Below are 21,856 nucleotides of genomic sequence, written 5' to 3'. Positions count from 1 at the left end.
AACTCTTTTGCGACAACAATAAACCCTAAAACCCCACACTAAACGATCAAAACACATGCATAACACAAATGATCAAATCTTGAAACATACCACAACTAACAACGACACATATTTCAAACAAAAGACCGAATCAACCATGATCATGAACACAATACACGCCAACTAACTAAGAATCTCGTACTTCAAACACATTACGATTCTTCACCACAATATCATACATGTGCATGGACTTGAGTTTATTGAAGCTCTTGGGGAGAGAGATGAGATGCACCGTTGATCTTTTATGAAACTGAAAAAGGTCTGGATCATCATAGTACCGTTCCCATCCTAAAGATGTGAGCATCCTTTCGAGAACCTCGTATGATGTGACCACTTGGTTCGTGGGAAGGTGCACCAACACCTTCCCACGAGACGCACCTTGCATGGAGCCAGCACCAGGGTTCTCTACGAGTCGAACCACACCGTTCTTGAACACCCAAACACCAGACATAGTTAACCTTGAGTAAGTGCAGATTAATATATTATAAGTATTGAAGATGGCAAAATTCATAGGGGTTTGGAGGGTTTTATAGGAAGGCTGCTTAGGTAGGAGCATATATTCTTCCATATCCATGTATATATAAATGTTTATAAAACTATAAACAATTGTAACTAATAAGGAATTAAGATGATGCATCAGGTATGGTATCTTTTCCTAAAATATGGCTCCTCACAATATATCTGTGCAATCTACTCCTCACACAATCATCCTATCTACTCCTAAGGCCATACGTACTGGGATGACAAAAAAGGCGATAAGGGGCTACAAAATTTTGGAACACCACCCCCCGATAAAGTGTGTGTGTGTGGGGGGGGGGGAAGGAGGCGACGAGTATTTGTCGCCTCTCATGTCGGTTTTTGGTAATTTAAATCTCAACCATTGATTAACATGATCAATGGTTATGATTTATTTCTATTCTTCCTAGAAAACTACTTAATTTTAGGATAACCTTTCCATATATATATATATGTGTGTGTGTGTGCGCGCGCGCTACAACACTACTACACCCTAAAACAAAAATCCACATCACCGAACACCTCATTTTGCTGACTGGGGCGTTTTGTGTCATATGGCTCTTAGTCAACAAATTGTGAGCTTTTGTTTTAGGGGTGTAGTGCTTTTGTAGCCTATATATATGTGTGTGTGTGTGTGTGTCACACACACATTTAAATATAATAATAATTTCTAAAACAACATGAGAGGCGGCAAATACTCGTCGCCCTAGTATGTATGGCCTAATTTTAGTTCCCATTGGAACTCGAACCCTCGACTTTCATAGGAGAGGGCACACCTTAGACGAATCTCAGAAGAGATGCTACGTTAAATAAATTCACCACATGACGTGTTTTGGGGCAACATGCACGGCAAAACCATTAGAACTTTGTAGTTAGATGTGCTAATATGAGAGAACTACCATGATGGGTGGCATCCTAAGAATTTCTTATGTGGTTGTCTATAACAAATCGGAAAATATCATGGTGGGGTTATGAAGAGTGAGACCGGAATGCCATTTATGCATGTGTATCATTAATTAGTGTCTTATTCTTTTTTCGTAGAAGAGGCGGAGTCACGAAAGGCGGAGTTTCCACTGGACGAGAAGGAACCCCCCCCCCCCCCCCCGCGGGTAAATAATAGTTCGTCAGGTTAAGAATTAGACTATTAGGTTTGAATAATAGTAGTTCTATTTGGTTGGACCCCTCCTAATCCAAAACGCAAATATAACATATACCCCCCCCCCCCCCCACCACCCAATTTAAATGTTTAAGGTGCACCATTGTTTCGTAGTAGTCTTGTGTTGCCAAATAAGCGTGGAAGAAAAGATGATAACATGATCACTCATGCACTGGTAGCGGTTTGTCGAACAAGTATATATATATATATATATATATATTTGAATCTAGTGATAAGCGATGTAAGGCTATGAACATTAATTATAGACATTACTCTCTCAAATACCTAAAACCATTTTTATTAAAACTTTTGTTATAAAGATGATAAATGATTGCTTGACTACCCACTCACAAAATCAAATTGTTACTGATTGCCACAACCCTAAATGACTATCCCAATAACAAGGTGTGATGTGGTGCTCATATGTTGGGTGGCAAATTAATGGATTGGCGAGTAAAGTTTGATTAATCTTAACATGACCTTTATATTTCGTATCAAAGGTATATAGACTCTAATTCAAATACATTTTTCACCATGCATGTAATTGCTTGAACATGACACGTAGCTTGATTATCTAAATAGGTTTGGCAGGTTGCAAACATTTAAACGGCTTTTGCAAGTTAAAGTTGCCAACTACGGATTAACCAAATAATTATTTTTAATTTCTATTAGCCAAAAACATGATGTGAACAAATTATACATGGCAACTCAAAACGAATAAACTTACTAATTTGATTAATTATTTTGATATCATGCCATGTTAAAGAAAGTTCAAGAGGGATAACTTTAAAAAACTTCCATTCTAATATTATATAATCTATACATTACTTAACGTGCACGCTTTTGTATATTATTTGATAAAATACTTTACATAACTAGAATAGGCTACATCAATTCGTCAAGTAACCACTCACTACAAATTACATTTTCAACAAGGATGTTTGTTGGTTTTGCACAAAGGGAAAGGTTTAATTATAATAATACAAAAGCTAACTAAAAGAAATAGCTAAATATCATTAATTAGGTTAATGGAATATTGTGAAGAGAATAAAGGCCTAAACACTTGCTAATGAGGATCAATCCCTTCTAAACATATACAATATCAGAATGTTTATGGATCACAATTAAGCATAAGCATATCAAAAGGCATATTAAATCTCATAAAGCTTTTTAAGGTGATGTGTGGACGAATTTTCATAATTATTAGTGTGTGTATGTGTGTATGAGTATTCTTTCGCGTCATGTAAAGGTTTTTGATATTTTGAATTTTCAATTCCACCTTTTCATAGGGTTATGCTTCATCATGCAATATGCATTCGCATTCACATGATATGAAACAATACTCATACTCATATACATATATGCATACCAACATCCGCACAAAAACAATAAACTTTTATGTGAATAAACATGTTAGTTTGTATTAAGATTAATATTTGTACTTATAATAAGCGTAATGTAACAAAAGTTTAATGTACTTAGATTAGATCAAGTGTTGTGAAGGTGGGAGCTGGAGTGCCACCAATCTACCATATCACCCGAATTTCATGTTAAAAACCACGACACCCCGTAGGCTCACCGCTCATGTTATAGCCTTAAGCCTTGCTCCCCGTCTAACTAACAACCAAGTGTTGTGGGGTCCAACCCTAATTAAGTCAAATAATATTTTTTATTTTTTCAATATTTTGGTTTACTAATCTTCCTCTATTACACTTGTTTTTGTATTGGTAAATTAAATCCAATTGCATACGTGATATTGTTTTTTTTATTAACCAACCTCTCTACAACATTTAGTATGTCTTGTAAGTATTGAAAGAATATGTACAGCCTTAAGGATTAATGATGGACTGAATGTATTAAGTTCTATATACATAAAGCTTTAAAGAAAAGGAAAAATGTTAGGCCATGCATATATTGTTATATTATGTTATTATATTGTATAGAGTATGACACTTTAGGTTTGTTGGGAACATTATGAAGTATTCCATTTGTTTCAAAGATTCAACGTGTACCTAATTTTAGTTCCACATGGGTAATTAATATTACTATTTACTTACACAGTTACACCTATATGCATGACTACATATATAAGGTACAACCGTGCAATCATTGGCTAGGATTAACATATATATTTAGAGAGAAAGTTATGATTTGAGAGCATATTATGATAAAGAATATAATCATATATACACTAATTAATTACCTTTAGCTTTAGATTAAATTAAATATATTACTGGAATATGATATACTGAAACATGTTTGTAGTAAGTGAAAATTTATGATAAAAAACAATGGAGAGTTAGAACTTAGAATATGTTGATACACATTCGCCTAAGAATGATATATAAATGTATCAACTAGAATGAAGAATCGACGGAAAATTATTATGAGAATTAGTGCAACACCTTTATAACATTGATGCACCACTTCTCTAACTTTAAAAGCACTCAAGAAAAGTAAGTTCATCCTATAAACCCTCGAGAATAATTAGAAACGTCAATTGGTTCGTTTAATTTGAAGCACACAAATCAAATGGGTTATGAACCCTCACGTTCTTCTTATTTATTTGTTCGGTTGTTCCAAATCAGTGAAACATGGGAGGCTTTGAGGGTGTGTGATGTGAACGCCCGGTCGGGGCATGTGTTTTTTAGGGGTACGGAAAATTTTAAAAAATTTCGAAATTATATATATATACACACACACACTAGTTTTTATCCCCCGTATTACGGGGGTTGTTTTATATTATATGTTTTTAATATTTATTAATTTTTTGAATTTTTTTTATTGTATGAAAGTTAATAATATACTTATGGTTTGATGATAAATTGTTCCACAAATAAATGGAGATGTTATAACCCGGTTTAAAAGCTACATGGGTTTGATGAGTCCCAAGACCCGTTTTATTTTTTTACTATAAAATCGGTTTTATAATTATAAATTATATATATCTTTTTTTAAATAAATCATATATTAATTTTTAGTATATCCTAATATTTGGTGAGATTAGTTTTAAATTTAATGAGATGTTATAACCCGTTTAAGAAATATATTGGTTTGATAAGACCCATACCCATAAATTTGGGTCAAATACATGAGAAGCCTCCATTTAAAATCAAGCAAATCTGGTGACTCCACATCGCGACACGTAGGTTTTTTGTGTTTTCGTTTATATATATATATATATATATATGTATATATATGGGATGGTTCAAGAGAGAAATGATATTACTGCAAGAAATGCGAGAAATGAATATAGACCATTAGTTTTGTTTTAAGTTTTAAATACTTAAAGCTAAATAAAGTAAGTATTAATCATTCTCTTTATTCAATTAATATAACTAATAAATAATAATACTTATCTACTTAATTAATATAACTAATTAAATTATTATAATTGTAAAATATTAAGAACTCGTTTATTTTTATTACTTATTTATGTGTCTTGAATTTTTAGCCTACACAAGTATAATTTATTCATACATTAAAATTTCTTTCTATCCAAAACTAATTTTTTCCAACTCAATATATTAATATCCATCAACACATACATACATTATAATGAATAATACCAAAAACCTTTTACATGTGTTTGCATTAAATATCAACAAAAAACATACAACCTACACAAAAACGTATAATCTACACTTGTTCTAAGAATAAGACAACATATAACCTACACATGAAAAACATATAACCTACACACTAAAATCAATAAAATACACACGCACACGCACACGAAAACATATAACCTACACACGAAAATTTTATCTTACACAAATACAATTTATTCATACATTAATTTCTTTTTATTCGATACCAATTTCTTCAAACTCAACATATCAATATCCATTAACACGTAGTTACATTGTGATGAATAATACAAAAAACTATGTTACACATGTTTGCATTAAATGTCAATAAAAAATATACAACCTACACAAAAATATATAACTTACACTTGTTCTAAGAATAAGAAAACATATAACCTACATACGAAAAACATATAACCTACGCATGTGTAGGACATGTGTATCTTTGTGTAGTTTATATAATTGTTGATGTCGAATTACATATGTAAGTTGTATACTTGTTGTATGTTGTACGTTTTTATTGATAAACACAAGTGTATGTTATATACCTTTGTGTGGGTTGTATATTTATTGTTTACATTTAATGGACACATTTGTATGATATTTTTTTATTTTTATTTATGACAATAATTTTTATAGGCATACCAATTGAAAAAAATATATTTTGCTTTTGATATTTAGTGTTAAAAAACATGTTGATATATGCTAATAAATTGAGTGGAAATTATTTTTTTAATATAAAGAAATAGTATTATATGAATAAATTGTATTTATGTTGAATAAAATGAAGAATGTGTAAATAAAAAATAAAATTAAAGTAGTGTTTTTATCTTTTTAATTATTATAAATAAATTAGTTAGATATATTAATTAGATAGAGATTTATTATGGTTATATTAGTTGTATTAATTGAAGAGATGGAGTGCATTTACATCTTTTTTATTTTATTTTAAACCTAAAATAAAACTAGTGGCTCATATTCATTTCCCGCACTAATATTATTTCTCTCTTGAACTTAAACCTATATATATATATATATATATATATATAATACCCGAACTTTTATAAGCCCGCTATTTCATAATGCCCAAACATTTTATAGTCTATATTTGGGTCATAGACTCATTCTAATATGATTTTGTTAACTGTTATGTTTATTACTATAACTTTAAGCCTCGTTTAAAAACAATCGATTACATTATTTAGTTTGTTAAAGCTTAAAGGGCATATTGTTTCCAGCTCGACCAGGATACGTGAATTCTCAGGGCCGGCCCTGAATGACCTTGGTTGTCATTGTATAACAAATTAAGTATGATAGCCCTAAAGGGTTTGATCGATTATCTTATATGTTATTTATCTGGACTATTTATGGTTTTTACAACTAGATGCTTGGTTTTCGCTTGTAAGCTTGAATTTTTGTGAATCCCTAGATCCAAAATTTCTATAAAAATTATTCGATTACTTTAGTTCCATATTAAATGATAAATTTCTTTTGTGACGAGTTCACATATGTCCGGTTGAAAGACTATATATGTGCGCACATGTGTGTGTAAAATGATATAAAATATCAATGTTAGAGTTAAAAGTGTAACACTCGTTTTGTGATCAAAATATAGTAGACTAGGTTAGAACTCGTGTGATACATGAAAGGTTAAGAAAATACAATATAAAAGGTTGATTTTTTTATTATTTTTATAATTATCAATTAGAAAGAAACATGACTAAATTTAAACAAAATAAAAAATATAACCATAACAAAGATACCCCAAATATAAGTTTCTTACAAACTATATACATATAAAAACTACAACATATAAAAACTACAAACTAATTAGAGGATACAATTATTAATCAACACAAAAATCATTAATCAACCTTTATATATTTGAAGAAATGTAATAATTATGGTTTCTCAAATGTGGAAAAAAGATGTTCATTACAAAGGTGTGAGTATGCCTGAAGGTTTCAAGGATGTTCATTACAAAGGTCACTAACCATTTTCTTCATTTAGTAGGTAATTGTGCCTCCTATATATATACTTGAAATACTTCCATTGTAAGTTTGTAAACTTAGAATTTCGAAACGATACCCCAGAACCTGGTTTCAAATTTCAAGCTAAACATAAAGGTTTATGTTCTTGTTGAAGGACAAGATGAACCGTATGCCCAAATCCAAACTTTACAATGAACAATCGAAAAAAAAAATGTGGTTACGCCACAAATATGGACCATATGATGATCTCATGGCCAAACATGGGTCGTATGAGTAACTAACCAGAAACTGAAGCATATATACTTGTTTAAGCACTTTAACCATGTTTAAAACCCAAACAAGTTTCACTTAATATTAAACGTAGAACGAGACCAAACTTAGATTTTCCCTTGAAATGGGAAACTAAGTTATACCATCCTTATTATTCTAGGTCCACTTATAGTATTAGAATATGTGATTACCACATAGAGAACCGAGGCATCCAAACATTATAGCTTCAAACAAATAGGTGAATCTATGTTTACATTTTCAAAACTGAGACATGTTATGGAAATAATTATAAACAATACTTGATCCATAATTTGCATGTTTGTTTAAGGTGGGCGTCTCAGGCCGATTTATGCGTATAGTATGGTACGTGTGATGTCACACCCCAACTTAGGGCCTAGGCGTGTGACCACAAATTGGTACCTGTTTTGTAAATATATCAGAGTTTATGGATTAATTTTAGCGGAAGACTTTAGGTTTGAATATAATATTAATTTACATTGAAAATTTACTCGGGAATTAAATACCCGAGTATTAGTTTACAAAAGATACGTTTCATATTACAAGGATTTTTAGTTATAAAAAACGGAGCCATCTTGTACGCGCTTCTATCTTCATTAAGACTTCAATCCTTGTTAATGCTACTTATGCTTAATTACCTGCAATGGGTTGGAAAAATACGTCAGCTATATGCTGGTGAACACGTATGACTCTATAAAACATTTGAATGACATTACAATACAAATATAGTTTTCACTACAAGCTCAGCAGAAGCATTTCTACTTCTGGTCTATGTACCACTGCCCTACACACACAATTATTCCCGAGCCACGTAGCCCTTAATGGGAAACTAGTTATGACCATTAGCCCGCGGCCACGTAGCCTTTGAATGATTAGGCTGAACGGTTATGTTTGGTTCCAGACACATGTGTATTCGGTCTGAGTTGCTTTTATTTTCTATCTTGTATTATAACGTTTTAGAGATCACATAATCTCATGTAAATATTGACTGACTCGTTAAGACAAACACTCGTTCATCTTATCGAGTATAAATATGTTTTGATTGATTAAAAAGGTTAACGTATTCACCTGTACCGTCGGTGTTGGAAACCTTGACTGATTGATTGATTGTGAATGATTCTTAACCTATACATAAATAGGTTTGTATGAATGTTTTGAATAATGTTAAGCTATGATTGTAAGCTTAACCTTGAAATCGTTTATCTTTGGTTGTGAATGAAAACACTTGGTTTTATGTGCCGTTTGATATAGCATGCGTTGGCTTAATATGTTATAACACGTTGGTAAGTTTCTCCAGGTAAGTAAACGGGTCCCTCGGTTGATTCGGATTTATATGAATTACTTTTCCTTAGTCAAGAAACTTACTACTAGTGATATCCCCCTTACAGTTACTACATGCCCGTCAAAATATATCTTTTGTTGACATTACTTCGCTATGAAGTAACGTTTATGAAAACTCGTTTATGAATGTGGATGTTTGTAAAATACGATCAAGGTTAAAGGCCATAGCCTCGATTGATAGTCTAAGCTATAATTCAAATAACTTAAACATAACTCCTACCTTAGATTGGATACTTAGATTGATAATAAGAAAAAGGCAGGATCTTGATCTACTCGATTATACGATTGCTAGCTTGATTATGACTTCGTTCCTTGCACAAATCATGAGAAAATGGCACGTCGGCTCGTCACGGCTATTGGGCACACTTCCCTAGGCTATGTGTGTGGAAATGAAGGTGAGTTTGGGATGAATGGAGCTCATACCCTTTCTCCCCCTTTATAGCCGTTTTTGGATCCCATCGCGATACGCGATGGGTTCCTTGTGACCCGTCGCGCATCGCGGCGCCGCAATTTGACGCCGCCTTACCGGCTCGTGACACGTGGCCTGTCATATCGTGCCACGTGTTGACACGTGTCCAATGACTCAGCAGGGTCATCGCGATACGCGATGACCGTTGTGATTGGGCTTATAGCGTATTTTTACGCCGCCCATTTCTGGGTCTGTGTGCAAGGCCATCGCGCTACGCGATGGGATTAATGCCTGCCCCATCGCGTATCGCAATGGATGAAGATTTTCAGATTTTACAAGATTGGTCCCTATACTTTATAAGTTAGTATATTTAGGCTTAAATTTATAGGGTAAAAGACACAGTGTTACATCCTCCCCACCTTTTGAATAATCTAGTCCTCGAGATTTATTGGAATAGATAGGGATACTTTTTCTTCATTTCTGACTCGAGCTCCCATGTATACTCGAGTCCTCGTCTTGAATCCCATTTGACTTTCACGAGCTTTAGTCGTTTGTAATTAAGAAACTTGATCATGCTATCTTCTATTTGAATATGTTGTTCCACAAACTTAAGCTTCTCGTTGATCTTAACATCTTTTAGCGGAATGGCAAGAGTTTCGTCGGCTAAACACTTGCGTAGATTGGATACATGGAACACATCGTGAATACCTTTCATTTAATCAGGTAACTCTAATCAGTAAGCAACTGGTCCGATTCTATCAAGTATTTTGAATGGTTCAACGAATCTTGGACTCAATTTCCCTTTCTTTTCGAATCGTACTACACCTTTCCAAGGCGATACTTTCAGTAACACTTTATCGCCTTATTTGAACTCCAATGGCTTGCGACGAACGTCATCATAGCTCTTTTGTCTATCCCTTGCTGTTTTTAATCGTTCACGGATTTGTATAACTTGATCAGTGGTTCTTTGAACAATTTCGGTTCCTGACAACTGACTATCACCTGTTTCAGACCAACATACAGGTGTTTTACACTTACGCCCATACAATGCTTCAAATGGTGCTGCTTGGATACTCGTATGATAACTGTTGTTGTACGAGAATTCCATCAGCGCGAGATGAGTGTCCCAACTTCCTCCTAAGTCGATAACACAGGCACGAAGCATGTCTTCTAAGGTTTGAATTGTGCGTTCACTTTGGCCATCAGTTTGGGATGGTATGCGGTACTTAAGTTTAATCGAGTCCCCATAGCCTTTTGAAAGCTTGACCAAAAATTTGAAGTGAAACGACTATCTCTATCAGAAATGATGGATAACGGCACACTATGTAAGGATACTATGTTTTCGACATATAAGTGTGCTAACTTATCCATACTAAATGTTTCTTGTATCGGAATAAAATGGGCAGACTTGGTAAGTCTATCAACTATAACCCAGATTGCATCATTTTGGCGAGAAGTCTTAGGTAACTTCATGATGAAATCCATAGTTATCATATCCCATTTCCATATCGGGATTTCCGGTTGTTGTAGTAATCATAACGGCTTTTGATGTTCAGCTTTCACTTTAGAACACGTCAAGCATTTAGCTACATACAAAGCAATGTCTTTCTTCGTCCCGATCCACCAATAATCATCTTTTAAATTGTGATACATCTTGTCACTTCCTGGATGCATCATATACTTTGACTTGTGTGCTTCTTCTAGAATTTTATCTCTTAAATTCCCGACCATCGGTACCCAAATCCTAGTACCGAGTCTAAGTATTTCATCACTTCCTTTGACTAACTGGTCGATTGTACCATCCTCTTTTTCAGCTTTAATGTTTCATTCTTCAAGTGCCAACTTCTGAGCTTCTTTGATCTAACTAGCTAAATCAACTTTGAGTTCCAATCTAAAAGCTCGTACTCTCTTTGGTTTCTCATGTTCTTTTCTACTTAAGGCTTCAGCCACAACGTTCGCCTTTCCTTCATGATATATGATTTCACAGTCATAATCATTAAGTGTTTCCATCCAACGTCTTTGCCTCATGTTTAATTCTTTTTGGTCGAATATATGCTTCAAACTTTTGTGATCAGTGTATACAATGAATTTAACACCATAAAAGTAATGTCGCCATAATTTCAACGCGAAGATTATAGCGCCTAATTCAAGGTGGTGTGTGGTGTAATTCTTTTCATGAACTTTTAATTGTCTCGAAGCATAAGCAATTACTTTATTTTCAAAACACATCCCATTCCCGTATGCGAAGCATCACAGTAAATGGTAAAGTTTTCCAATCCTTCTGGTAAGGCCAAGATAGGTGCTTTGGTTAACTTTTGTTTAAGTGTTTCAAATGCTTCTTCTTGTTTCGGTCCCCATTCAAACTTAATTGATTTCCTTGTGAGTGAGGTTAATGGAACGGCTATTCGGGAGAAGTCTTGAATGAATCTTCGGTAGTATCCGGCTAAGCCTAAGAAACTTCTGACTTGAGTCGGTGTCTTAGGTTTCTCCCATTTGGTTATGGCTTCTATCTTTGCTGGATCTACTTGAATACCCTTCTCATTTATAACATGACCAAGAAATTGAACTTCGGATAATCAAAATTCACACTTGGAGAATTTGGCGTACAATTTCTCGTTTCTTAGGGTTTCAAGTATGATTTTGAGGTGAACTTGATGATCGTTTTTGGATTTTGAATAAACGAGAATGTCATCAATGAAAACGATAACAAACTTGTCTAAGTACGGTTTGCAAATTCGATTCATCATGTCCATGAAAGCTGCCGGAGCATTAGTGAGTCCGAAAGGCATCACGGTGAACTCATAATGTCTGCATCGGGTTCTAAAGGCTGTTTTTGGGATATCTTCTTCTTGTACTTTCAACTGGTGGTAACCCGATCTAAGATCAATCTTTGAAAGACAACTCGCTCCTTGGAGCTGATCAAACAAATCATCAATTCTCGGTTGATTGTGATTGAAAAAGCTAGTATAATAACTATTACTACTCTCCATATCGGATGGTTCGTAGTTGATTGTTGGTTTTGATCGGATTGCTACTCGGCGTCTATGACCAAGATAGTTAAAGTAAGACATTTGCACTTTAATTATTTTTTAGGGATAGGAGGTTTACCAATCCTATCTTATCCCTACAAAATAGTAATAGGAATAATGACAATAAATTTAATGGTTAAAGCTTAGATACTAATGTTTAATACCTAATTCGCTGAAACTGATGGCTCTGATACCAACCTGTCACACCCCGACTTAGGGCCTAGGCGTGTGACCACAAGTTGGTACCTGTTTTGTAAATATATCAGGGTTTATGGATTAACTTTAGCGGAAGACTTTAGGTTTGAATATAATATTAATTTACATTGAAAATTTACTCGGGAATTAAATACCCGAGTATTAGTTTACAAAATAGACGTTTCATATTACAAGGATTTTTAGTTATAAAAAACGGAGCCATCTTGTACGCGCTTCTATCTTCATTAAGACTTCAATCCTTGTTAATGCTACTTATGCTTAATTACCTGCAATGGGTTGGAAAAATACGTCAGCTATATGCTGGTGAACACGTATGACTCTATAAAACATTTGAATGACATTACAATACAAATATAGTTTTCACTACAAGCTCAGCAGAAGCATTTCTACTTCTGGTCTATGTACCACTGCCCTACACACACAATTATTCCTGAGCCACGTAGCCCTTAATGGGAAACTAGTTATGACCATTAGCCCGCGACCACGTAGCCTTTGAATGATTAGGCTGAACGGTTATGTTTGGATCCAGACACATGTGTATTCGGTCTGAGTTGCTTTTACTTTCTATCTTGTATTATAACGCTTTAGAGATCACATAATCTCATGTAAATATTGACTGACTCGTTAAGACAAACACTCGTTCATCTTATCGAGTATAAATATGTTTTGATTGATTAAAAAGGTTAACGTATTCACCTGTACCGTCGGTGTTGGAAACCTTGACTGATTGATTGATTGTGAATGATTCTTAACCTATACATAAATAGGTTTATATGAATGTTTTGAATAATGTTAAGCTATGATTGTAAGCTTAACCTTGAAATCGTTTATCTTTGATTGTGAATGAAAACACTTGGTTTTATGTGACGTTTGATATAGCATGCTTTGGCTTAATAGGTTATAACACGTTGGTAAGTTTCTCCAGGTAAGTAAACGGGTCCCTCGATTGATTGGGATTTATACGAATTAGTTTTCCTTAGGCAAGAAACTTACTACTAGTGATATCCCCCTTACAGTTACTACATGCCCGTCAAAATATATCTTTTGTTGACATTACTTCGCTATGAAGTAACGTTTATGAAAACTCGTTTATGAATGTGAATGTTTGTAAAATACGATCAAGGTTAAAGGTCATAGCCTCGATTGATATTCTAAGCTATAATTCAAATAACTTAAACATAACTCCTACCTTAGATTGGATACTTAGATTGATAATAAGAAAAAGGCAGTATCTTAATCTACTCGATTATACGATTGCTAGCTTGATTATGACTTCGTTACTTGCACAAATCATGAAAATATGGCACGTCGGCTCGTCACAGCTATTGGGCACACTTCCCTAGGCTATGTGTGTGGAAATGAAGGTGAGTTTGGGATGAATGGAGCTCATACCCGTTCTCCCCTTTTATAGCCATTTTTGGATCCCATCGCGATACGCGATGGGTTTCTTGTGACCCATCGCGGCGCCGCAATTTGACGCCGCCTTACCGGCTCGTGACACGTGGCCTGCCATATTGTGCCACATGTTGACACGTGGTTGGACACGTGTCCAATGACTCAGCAGGGTCATCGCGATATGCGATGACCGTTGTGATTGGGTTTATAGTGTATCGCTACGCCGCCCATTTCTAGGTCTGTGTGCAAGGGCATCGCGCTACGTGATGGGATTAATGCCTGCCCAATCGCGTATCGCGATGGATGAAGATTTTCAAATTTTACTAGATTGGTCCCTATACTTTATAAGTTAGTATATTTAGGCTTAAATTTATAGGGTAAATGACGCGGTGTTACATGTGACCCTCCAGATGTAGACATACGTAATACTTGATTTGGTGTGCAATTTGCAAAACTTGGTTAACCCGAGGGATGAATTGGATGGGATTATTATTGAAACATACATATATAAACTGCAAATATCTGCACAAACAATGGACTCCAAGAAAATGTGGTCTTATTTTATATAAATTTTCTATTTATCGAATTCACTAAGGAAAGCTGGCGTATATTTTTTTATGCACGTTCTCAGGTAAACATTAAGAAATGATTGATCAAGTGGGGTCCTCACCTAACTTTCACTCGAACATACAAACACACACACACACATGTGGTGTGGGTGTAATATTATGGATATAATCATATAAATCTGTATTGATTTGACAAAGAGAACGAGCACACTTAAGTTAAGCATGCCCACACTTAGTTTTGATTTGGATGTTTCTGATGTCGTTAACTTGTATAGGAGAATCCACAATTCGGTGCAACCATGCTTGTGTATAGTGCATGACCGTTTTAAGGTAGGCACGATTGTGGCTAAGGGTGAAGCATGGTCACACTGTTATTTGCCTAGACAACACATAGTGGAAATGGGCCTTTCAAAACATCCATCTAGGCCCAAAAATTCTCTTCTTAACAAATGAAAACCTTTCTTCGTAGCACCATAACATATATAAACCCTCCTGAATTGCCTAGTAGGACTGCTAGGATCATGACATGGTTCCACATCTATTTTGACATAGCTACCGAGGTTGGATTTTACCAGTTGTTCAAGGTAGGCTCTTAGCACACTGTATTGTTGTATAAAATCACCATCTTTTTTATCATTAGCAAGCTTCTTTGCTCTTCTCACTTTCACTTCGGAAATGTGGATTTGATGCTTCTTCTGGATTTTGTCTTGAAGAGATTTCACAGGGATTGTAGGATTTGTTTCAATTTCCGACTCTATCTCCTTTGCTATGGTGCCCATAGTGTATAGCCCAACAACCCTAGTTTGGAGACACTGATGTTGGTGGGACAGTGTCTTCACACACCACTGATCTGAAATGGATGGTCTTGAGATCTGCATTGCCCAAGGGCAAATGGGTTTAGTTTTCCCTTTTTTTTTTGCATTTTGAGCCTTAAGGTTTTCCCCAGTTAGCAAGTTTGAACCCTCACCTCTAATCAACGTAGGATTCTTACCCAAACACACAACTTTATACCTTATATTGTCATTTTTCTTAATGTAAAGCTCTCTTCTTGATGCTACGGCATATGTTTTAACCAAGTGGTTCATTGTATGTTTATCTTCAATTAACTGACCAACATAGAACGGGCATGCATCACTCGAAGGCCCTGCACTAATTACTTTCCTTCTTATCCTTTGTTTCACCGTATTCAACACAGTGGAATTATCTTCGTCACTACACACAAGGTCAAACTCGAGACTTTTCTTATGTTCGTCGTCTTCATAATTATCTAGTGCATTATCTGTGGCATTATAAACTTCAATGATATCGACATCAACATTATTTTTTTAAGACTGTCATGTCCACTTCTACATCTTCCATATACTCATAACCAATTTCTTCCATAGTGTAATATGGATCATCCTCTGTTTCATATGAACTCGATTCATGTGAATCGGTTTCATTACCCTCTTCCTCATTCAACCTATTTGATGTGTACATTATATGAACATCAACTTCATCTACCTCGTGCCTCTTTTCAATTGCAAAGTCAAAGTGAGAAGAAGATGATACATTGTTTATCAAACGTGAATGCCCATGTTCCATATATATATCAACCACCTTAATTCCACTTCTTACAATATCAAAAATTTTCTTAAAATCGAATTTATCACACAATGGATGTATACCCCAATCCATACACACATTCGGTTCTCTATAATGAAAATAAAGTACCTCGCTAGGAGGATATCCTAGATTCCTTGCCATATCGACCAAATCACCCTTACCAATTTTTCAACCTCCACATTGTTAATGAAAACCGATCGGACTCCTCCGTATGCTCTACCGGGACATTGAGAAAACTCACCTCCATGAAAAATATTAAATGTAAACAAGTTGTTATCATCTTCAATTAAAAGAAACAATTTATTAATCAACCTTTCCTTATAATTTGAACTAATAACATAAAAAATAACCCTATTCGAACTTACTGTAGATGTCAATAGATCCTCATCATGAAGAAGTATCCTCCACACTCCACGTGTTATCGATGAAGATGGAGAACGAAGAAGATGGAGATCGAAGAAGAAGATCAACAAGGGTGAAGAAGTACCACTGTTTCAATTTCACAGTCTCTGAAGAATGAATATGGCAGTTGTTAACTCTGTTAAGGTAAATGTTTTTTAGATAGGGTGAATTTCATAACACAAAGGAATTGACAGAACACCCTTAAAGTTAGAGTCTTGGTTAACAGAGGTTAGATTGCAAGACTCAGTCAGTTCACTTTTTTAAACGTTAAGGACTCAAGCAGGTCGTTTTTATTCAAGGACTCAATGTGACTCCGCTAAAATACCATAGGACTCAATCAGTTATTTTCTCTATTATCAACCAAGAGGAAAAATTTTAAATTATTAAAATCCATTTAACATCAAAAAAATTATAAATTACACCTTTACTCATTTCATTGACCCTATCCATATTTTTCATTTTCATCATACACGTACAAATGTTATAATCAAAGTATACAATTGTAGTGTGAAAATGTGTGATATAAAGCTAACTTATTTAAAGTTTTGAGGAGAATAGACGAATATAAAATATGGGACTGTTTGATAGTGTCACACCCCGACCAAAGGCGGCGGAACATGCCAGGGTGCAACGTGATTGGACAAATACACAAGACACTATTTAAAGTGACAATATTTAATCAACTAATTTTATTTCATAAATCAATAAACAACACAACTCGTTCATACAAACAAAGTGAATACAAGTAAACAATTATATTGTTCGTTTTACTAATATCCTAATAGTCTTGGTAACGTTTTTCGTCAAGTCCTCGAGTCAACAAAAGTCAAACCTGTAACATTTGATAAAATAAAGTTTATCAACACAAAGGTGTGTGAGCAATTCATAAGTTTGAGCATATAAGTATATGGTGATAAAATGCCACAAAACTTGTATACGAAACGATAAATAAAAGCAATAACTTAGATAAATAGATATCGCTAATAGAATTACGTTAGCGACACCTAGCCATAAGGGGATGCCAAATAGTCTAGGATTTTATAATTATCGTTAATTGCATTACGTTAACGACACCTTGCTATAAGGGGTTGCCAAATAGACTAGGATTTTATAGTTCCACCAACCAAAAGCGATAAACACATAGGCATATAATCATAAAACACCAAATCGAGCAATTATTTAAGTAAAGTATACAATAACATTTGTGGTTTAAAATTCAATCATAAATCATTTAATTTGAATAAGTATGAAATGTGACCCCAAAACGAAAGATGAAAAACGGGGTATGAAAGTACTCACATTCAAGTAATAAACTTGATCGGTAAAATGACGAGTAACCGAAAGGATGAGGTTGATCGAGCAAAGTCTAGGTGAAAGGAAAACTTGTATATGAAAGGTTGTCTAAGAAATCTTTAAATAAAATAAATGAAAATAAATGCAAACAATTTAAAGTTTAAGGTTTAAAAATGTAAATATTAATAAATTGTAATACTAGTCTTTAAAAATATAAGTTTGCTCGAAAACGGGTTAAAGTATCTAGCCCTAATATTTACTCAACCTATGTTAAGTGTGACATTCGTCAAATTCGAGTCTCGAGTTGTAATCGTTTTGTAAACTTTTATTACGTAAACCGGACTCAACATTTTTAGAACCTTAATTGATTATTATATAATTTTTATAATAGACATCGATCATTAATAAACCGATGTTTGTCATATTATAATGACCCTAAGAAAAACATAAGGAGTTCAAAAAGATTTTTCGTAAAGTCGTTATAAGTTTTTACGAACCCTTAAACTCGTTTTAATCTTTGATGAAACTTGAGGGGGTATTTTGAAAATATATATTATATATATAAACTCAAAAAAACCTAACCCTAGCATCATATTAACATCCAGCCTCCCTCTTTCTCTCTTCCAATTCCGGCGCCGTTTTCCGGCGACCGGTGACGGCCGGAATTGGCTCCGGCGACCTCCGACACCACCCACCACCTCCAGCCGTCCCTTCTCACCTCCCTCAATCTGACACCACTACCCCTCGGCTTTCCGGCAGCCCCGCAGCCCCTTTTTCCTCTTCGGTTTCGTTTTCCGGCGACCTGACCGGAAAACCGGCTTTCCGTCCCGCAACTTTCTCTCTCTCTTTCTCGTATCTCTCTCTCTCACTCTCACTCTATCTCTGTCCCGCACCTCTCTCTCGCTGCACCGCCTTCTCGCTCTCTCCGTCTCTCTCACTCGGCTCCTCTCTCTCCGTCGATCTCTCTCTTCGGCTCGGTTTCTTCCCGGAGTATAGCCACGGCCATATGAACGTCTAATAGGTAAACTAGTTTCGGATTTCGGTTCGTTTTGTTGTCATAATCGAGTTTGCGGTCTTAAATTGCTATCCGAACCGGATTTAGTTTGATCGATTTGAGTTTTAGTTTTGGTTGAAATGATTTTGGGGAACAATGGTTTTGTCGGCAAACTTAAACAAATCGGGTTTGGTTAGTTAAGACGGAATACACCCGGGTTACTAACCACTTAAAATCGGTCTTGGATTTATGTATAAAAATAAATATATATAAATGTTATATTATTATTTTAGGTTTAATTCATATTATTACTATTATATATTACTATCACTATTATTATTATTATTATTATCATTTTTTTCATAATAATAGATTATTATTATTATGATTATTATTATCGTTGTTATTGTGATTATTAAGGAATATTATTAAAATTAGTATTATCTACATGTTTTATTAAACCGAAACCCATGTCGGACCTAGTTGCCTTTTTAACGTCATCGTCACTCGAGTCATATCTTTATCACTAATACTACTATTATTAAAATGTTATAAGTATTAGTTATTATTAATATAGCAAATATAATTATTATAATAATTATTACTATTATCATTTAAAACTTATAAAAATCTATTAATAATATATACAAAAACAAAAGTAATTATTATTATATTTATTATTACTACTACTATTATTAGTTTTAACAAGATTTTTCAATTGGTAATATTTCTATGTATTATTATCATCTTTATCTTATATATCAAAATATATACATATATGTATATATATACATATATATATAACATATTTTAAAATCGTTATTATCATTTCTATCTTTATAATTAATAACATCATTATAAGCTTTATTATATATTCATGTTTATACAACCAAGCTCTTGATTTAAAACCCGTCTCGCTTCTATTTAATATTGGTTTATAGTTATTTAAAGGCCCAATAAAATAATATTATATTATTTTAAATTATCAATTAAGTGTGAGTCCCTAATCATTTACAAATTCACCGGTAATCCGATTTACAACCGAACCTCATCGTTCATTGTTTCCGATATAGTTTCATTATGGTTTCAAGTTCATTAATATATATTATATTATTTTTTTAGCTAAGGTGTTTATCGTTTCAAGTCGGATCTGTCGTTTACCGTTCAGCTTCATTTACTTATCTATTTATTTCCCGGTTCATTAATCGAGGTGCGTACTTTCATACCCCTTTTTCCATCTTCCGTTTTGGGGTGACATTTCATACTTATCAAACTAAATGCTTTATTTACTTGAATCTTTAAACTCACAAACGTGATTGTATACTTTACTTAAATAATTGCTCGATTTGGTGTTCTATGCTTACATGCTTAAATGTTTATTGCTTTGGCGGGTAGCCACACTTGAATGCTAAGGCAGGTTGGCCTCACAAAATCCGATCTATTTGGTATCCCCTTATAGACGGTATCGCGATCCGAATCGAAATCCCGAGTCCATTTGGTATTCTCTTATGGAGGGTGTCGTTAATGTATTCTTATTAACGATAACTATTTAGCATGAGGCGGGTAGTCATGGACACTATGATCCGAGTATACTTGGTTGTTACCATTTAGAAAGGGTCCGAACCATTTATCTTTTGCATATCTAAATTGTTGCTATTATTTATTGTTTTGTATACAAGTTTTGTGGCTTTATATTATTATATACTTATATGCTCAAACTTATGAGATGCTCACCAACCTTTGTGTTGACAAACTTTATTTTATGAAATGTTATAGGTTAGACTTTTGTTGACTCGAGGACTTGATGAAAACGTTACCAAGACCATTAGGATATTAGTAAAATGAACAATATAATATTGTTACCTGTATTCAAATTGTTTATGTGAATGAGATGTGTTGATTATTGATTTATGAAATAAATGAGCTGATTAAATATTGTCACTTTAAATAGTGTCTTGTGTATTTGGGCAATCGGTTGCACCCCGGCATGTTCCGCCGCCTTCGGTCGGGGTGTGACATTAAGTAATAAGGCAGGTAAAAATGATAGAATGCAAGTTCCTTTATAATGTAGATACTAAAACGAGTTTTAACAAGTGTTTCGGATTGTTGGTTCGGGTCTTGATAATTGGTCAAACCCAAAGTCAACTTTCCAAAATAACGAATGTTATGAGATGACTCAATAAAATCTAAGAAGACTTAACCAAGTATGTAGTTCTATTGTTTTAGAACTAACACTATACGTTAAGCGAGTTTTTGGTTTTGTCGGTCCAACTTTGTTATAAGATCAAGTTGAATTCAACACTCCAAGTACTTTAAATAAATATTTAAATTCAGTTTGTAAAGTATCTTTAAAGAAATATACAAGTCTTGATATCTAAAAACACACTTGTGCGTCTTAAGCGAGTGAAAATCGGTCTAATTCGGTTTGGTTCGGTTTCCATCTCACAATAAGTTCATAGTGGTTTCCACATTCCCAAGTATCAAAGAACTTGAATAATAATTTATAAATGATGAAACTTAAGTTTTACAATCCAAAAGTTAACAATAAAGTCTTTAAACGAAAGTTCTGTTTGGTTCGGTTTCCATCTCACAATAAGTTCATAGACGGTTACCACATGCCCAATGATCAAAGAACTTGTATAACAATTTATAAATGATGATACTTAAGTTTTACAACCAAAAAGTTAACAATAAAGTCTTTATACAAAAGTTCGGTTTTCGGTTCGGATCTAGTTTCGGGTTTAGACTGAGGTTAGAATCTACAAACCCATAACCATAGAACTCATAAAAATGATTTTATAAACTGAGATCTAACATTAAACATTTTTAAACAAGTAATTAAAAAAACCACTAAGCAAAGTTCGGTTTATGGTCTAGAGTTATTTACGGTTAAACCGAAGCATAAACTCTTAGAACCCCTAACCATGGAACTTGTAAATATGACAAACAAACAAAAATGAGCAGAAGTTAAGCATGGTTAGTATGTATAAACAAGTTTATAAGTGTATATATATATATATATA

The 21,856-nt window shown here is 34.0% G+C and overlaps 1 protein-coding gene across 1 annotated transcript; it reads right to left on the bottom strand.

Annotated features, from left to right (window-relative positions):
• Nucleotides 1–562, bottom strand: LOC143626160 (flowering-promoting factor 1-like protein 1). Its single transcript, XM_077096319.1, has one exon. The coding sequence runs from the start codon at nt 548–550 to the stop codon at nt 167–169; it is 384 nt and encodes a 127-aa protein (XP_076952434.1). The 5' UTR covers nt 551–562; the 3' UTR covers nt 1–166.
• Between the last annotated feature and the right edge of the window lie 21,294 nt (nt 563–21,856).

The sequence above is a fragment of the Bidens hawaiensis genome, unplaced genomic scaffold (assembly GCF_021521415.1).
Source record: "Bidens hawaiensis isolate Kalapana, Puna unplaced genomic scaffold, B.hawaiensis_p1.1 tig00004283_1, whole genome shotgun sequence".
Lineage (NCBI taxonomy): Eukaryota > Viridiplantae > Streptophyta > Magnoliopsida > Asterales > Asteraceae > Bidens > Bidens hawaiensis.
The sequence above is the reverse complement of the archived record's forward strand: the minus strand, read 5'-3'. Positions and strand labels throughout refer to the sequence as shown.

What these genes read in the sequence shown, in the direction of transcription:
- LOC143626160 (XM_077096319.1), bottom strand. Translation starts at nt 550, where the DNA reads ATGAATTTTGCCATCTTCAATACTTATAATATATTAATCTGCACTTAC.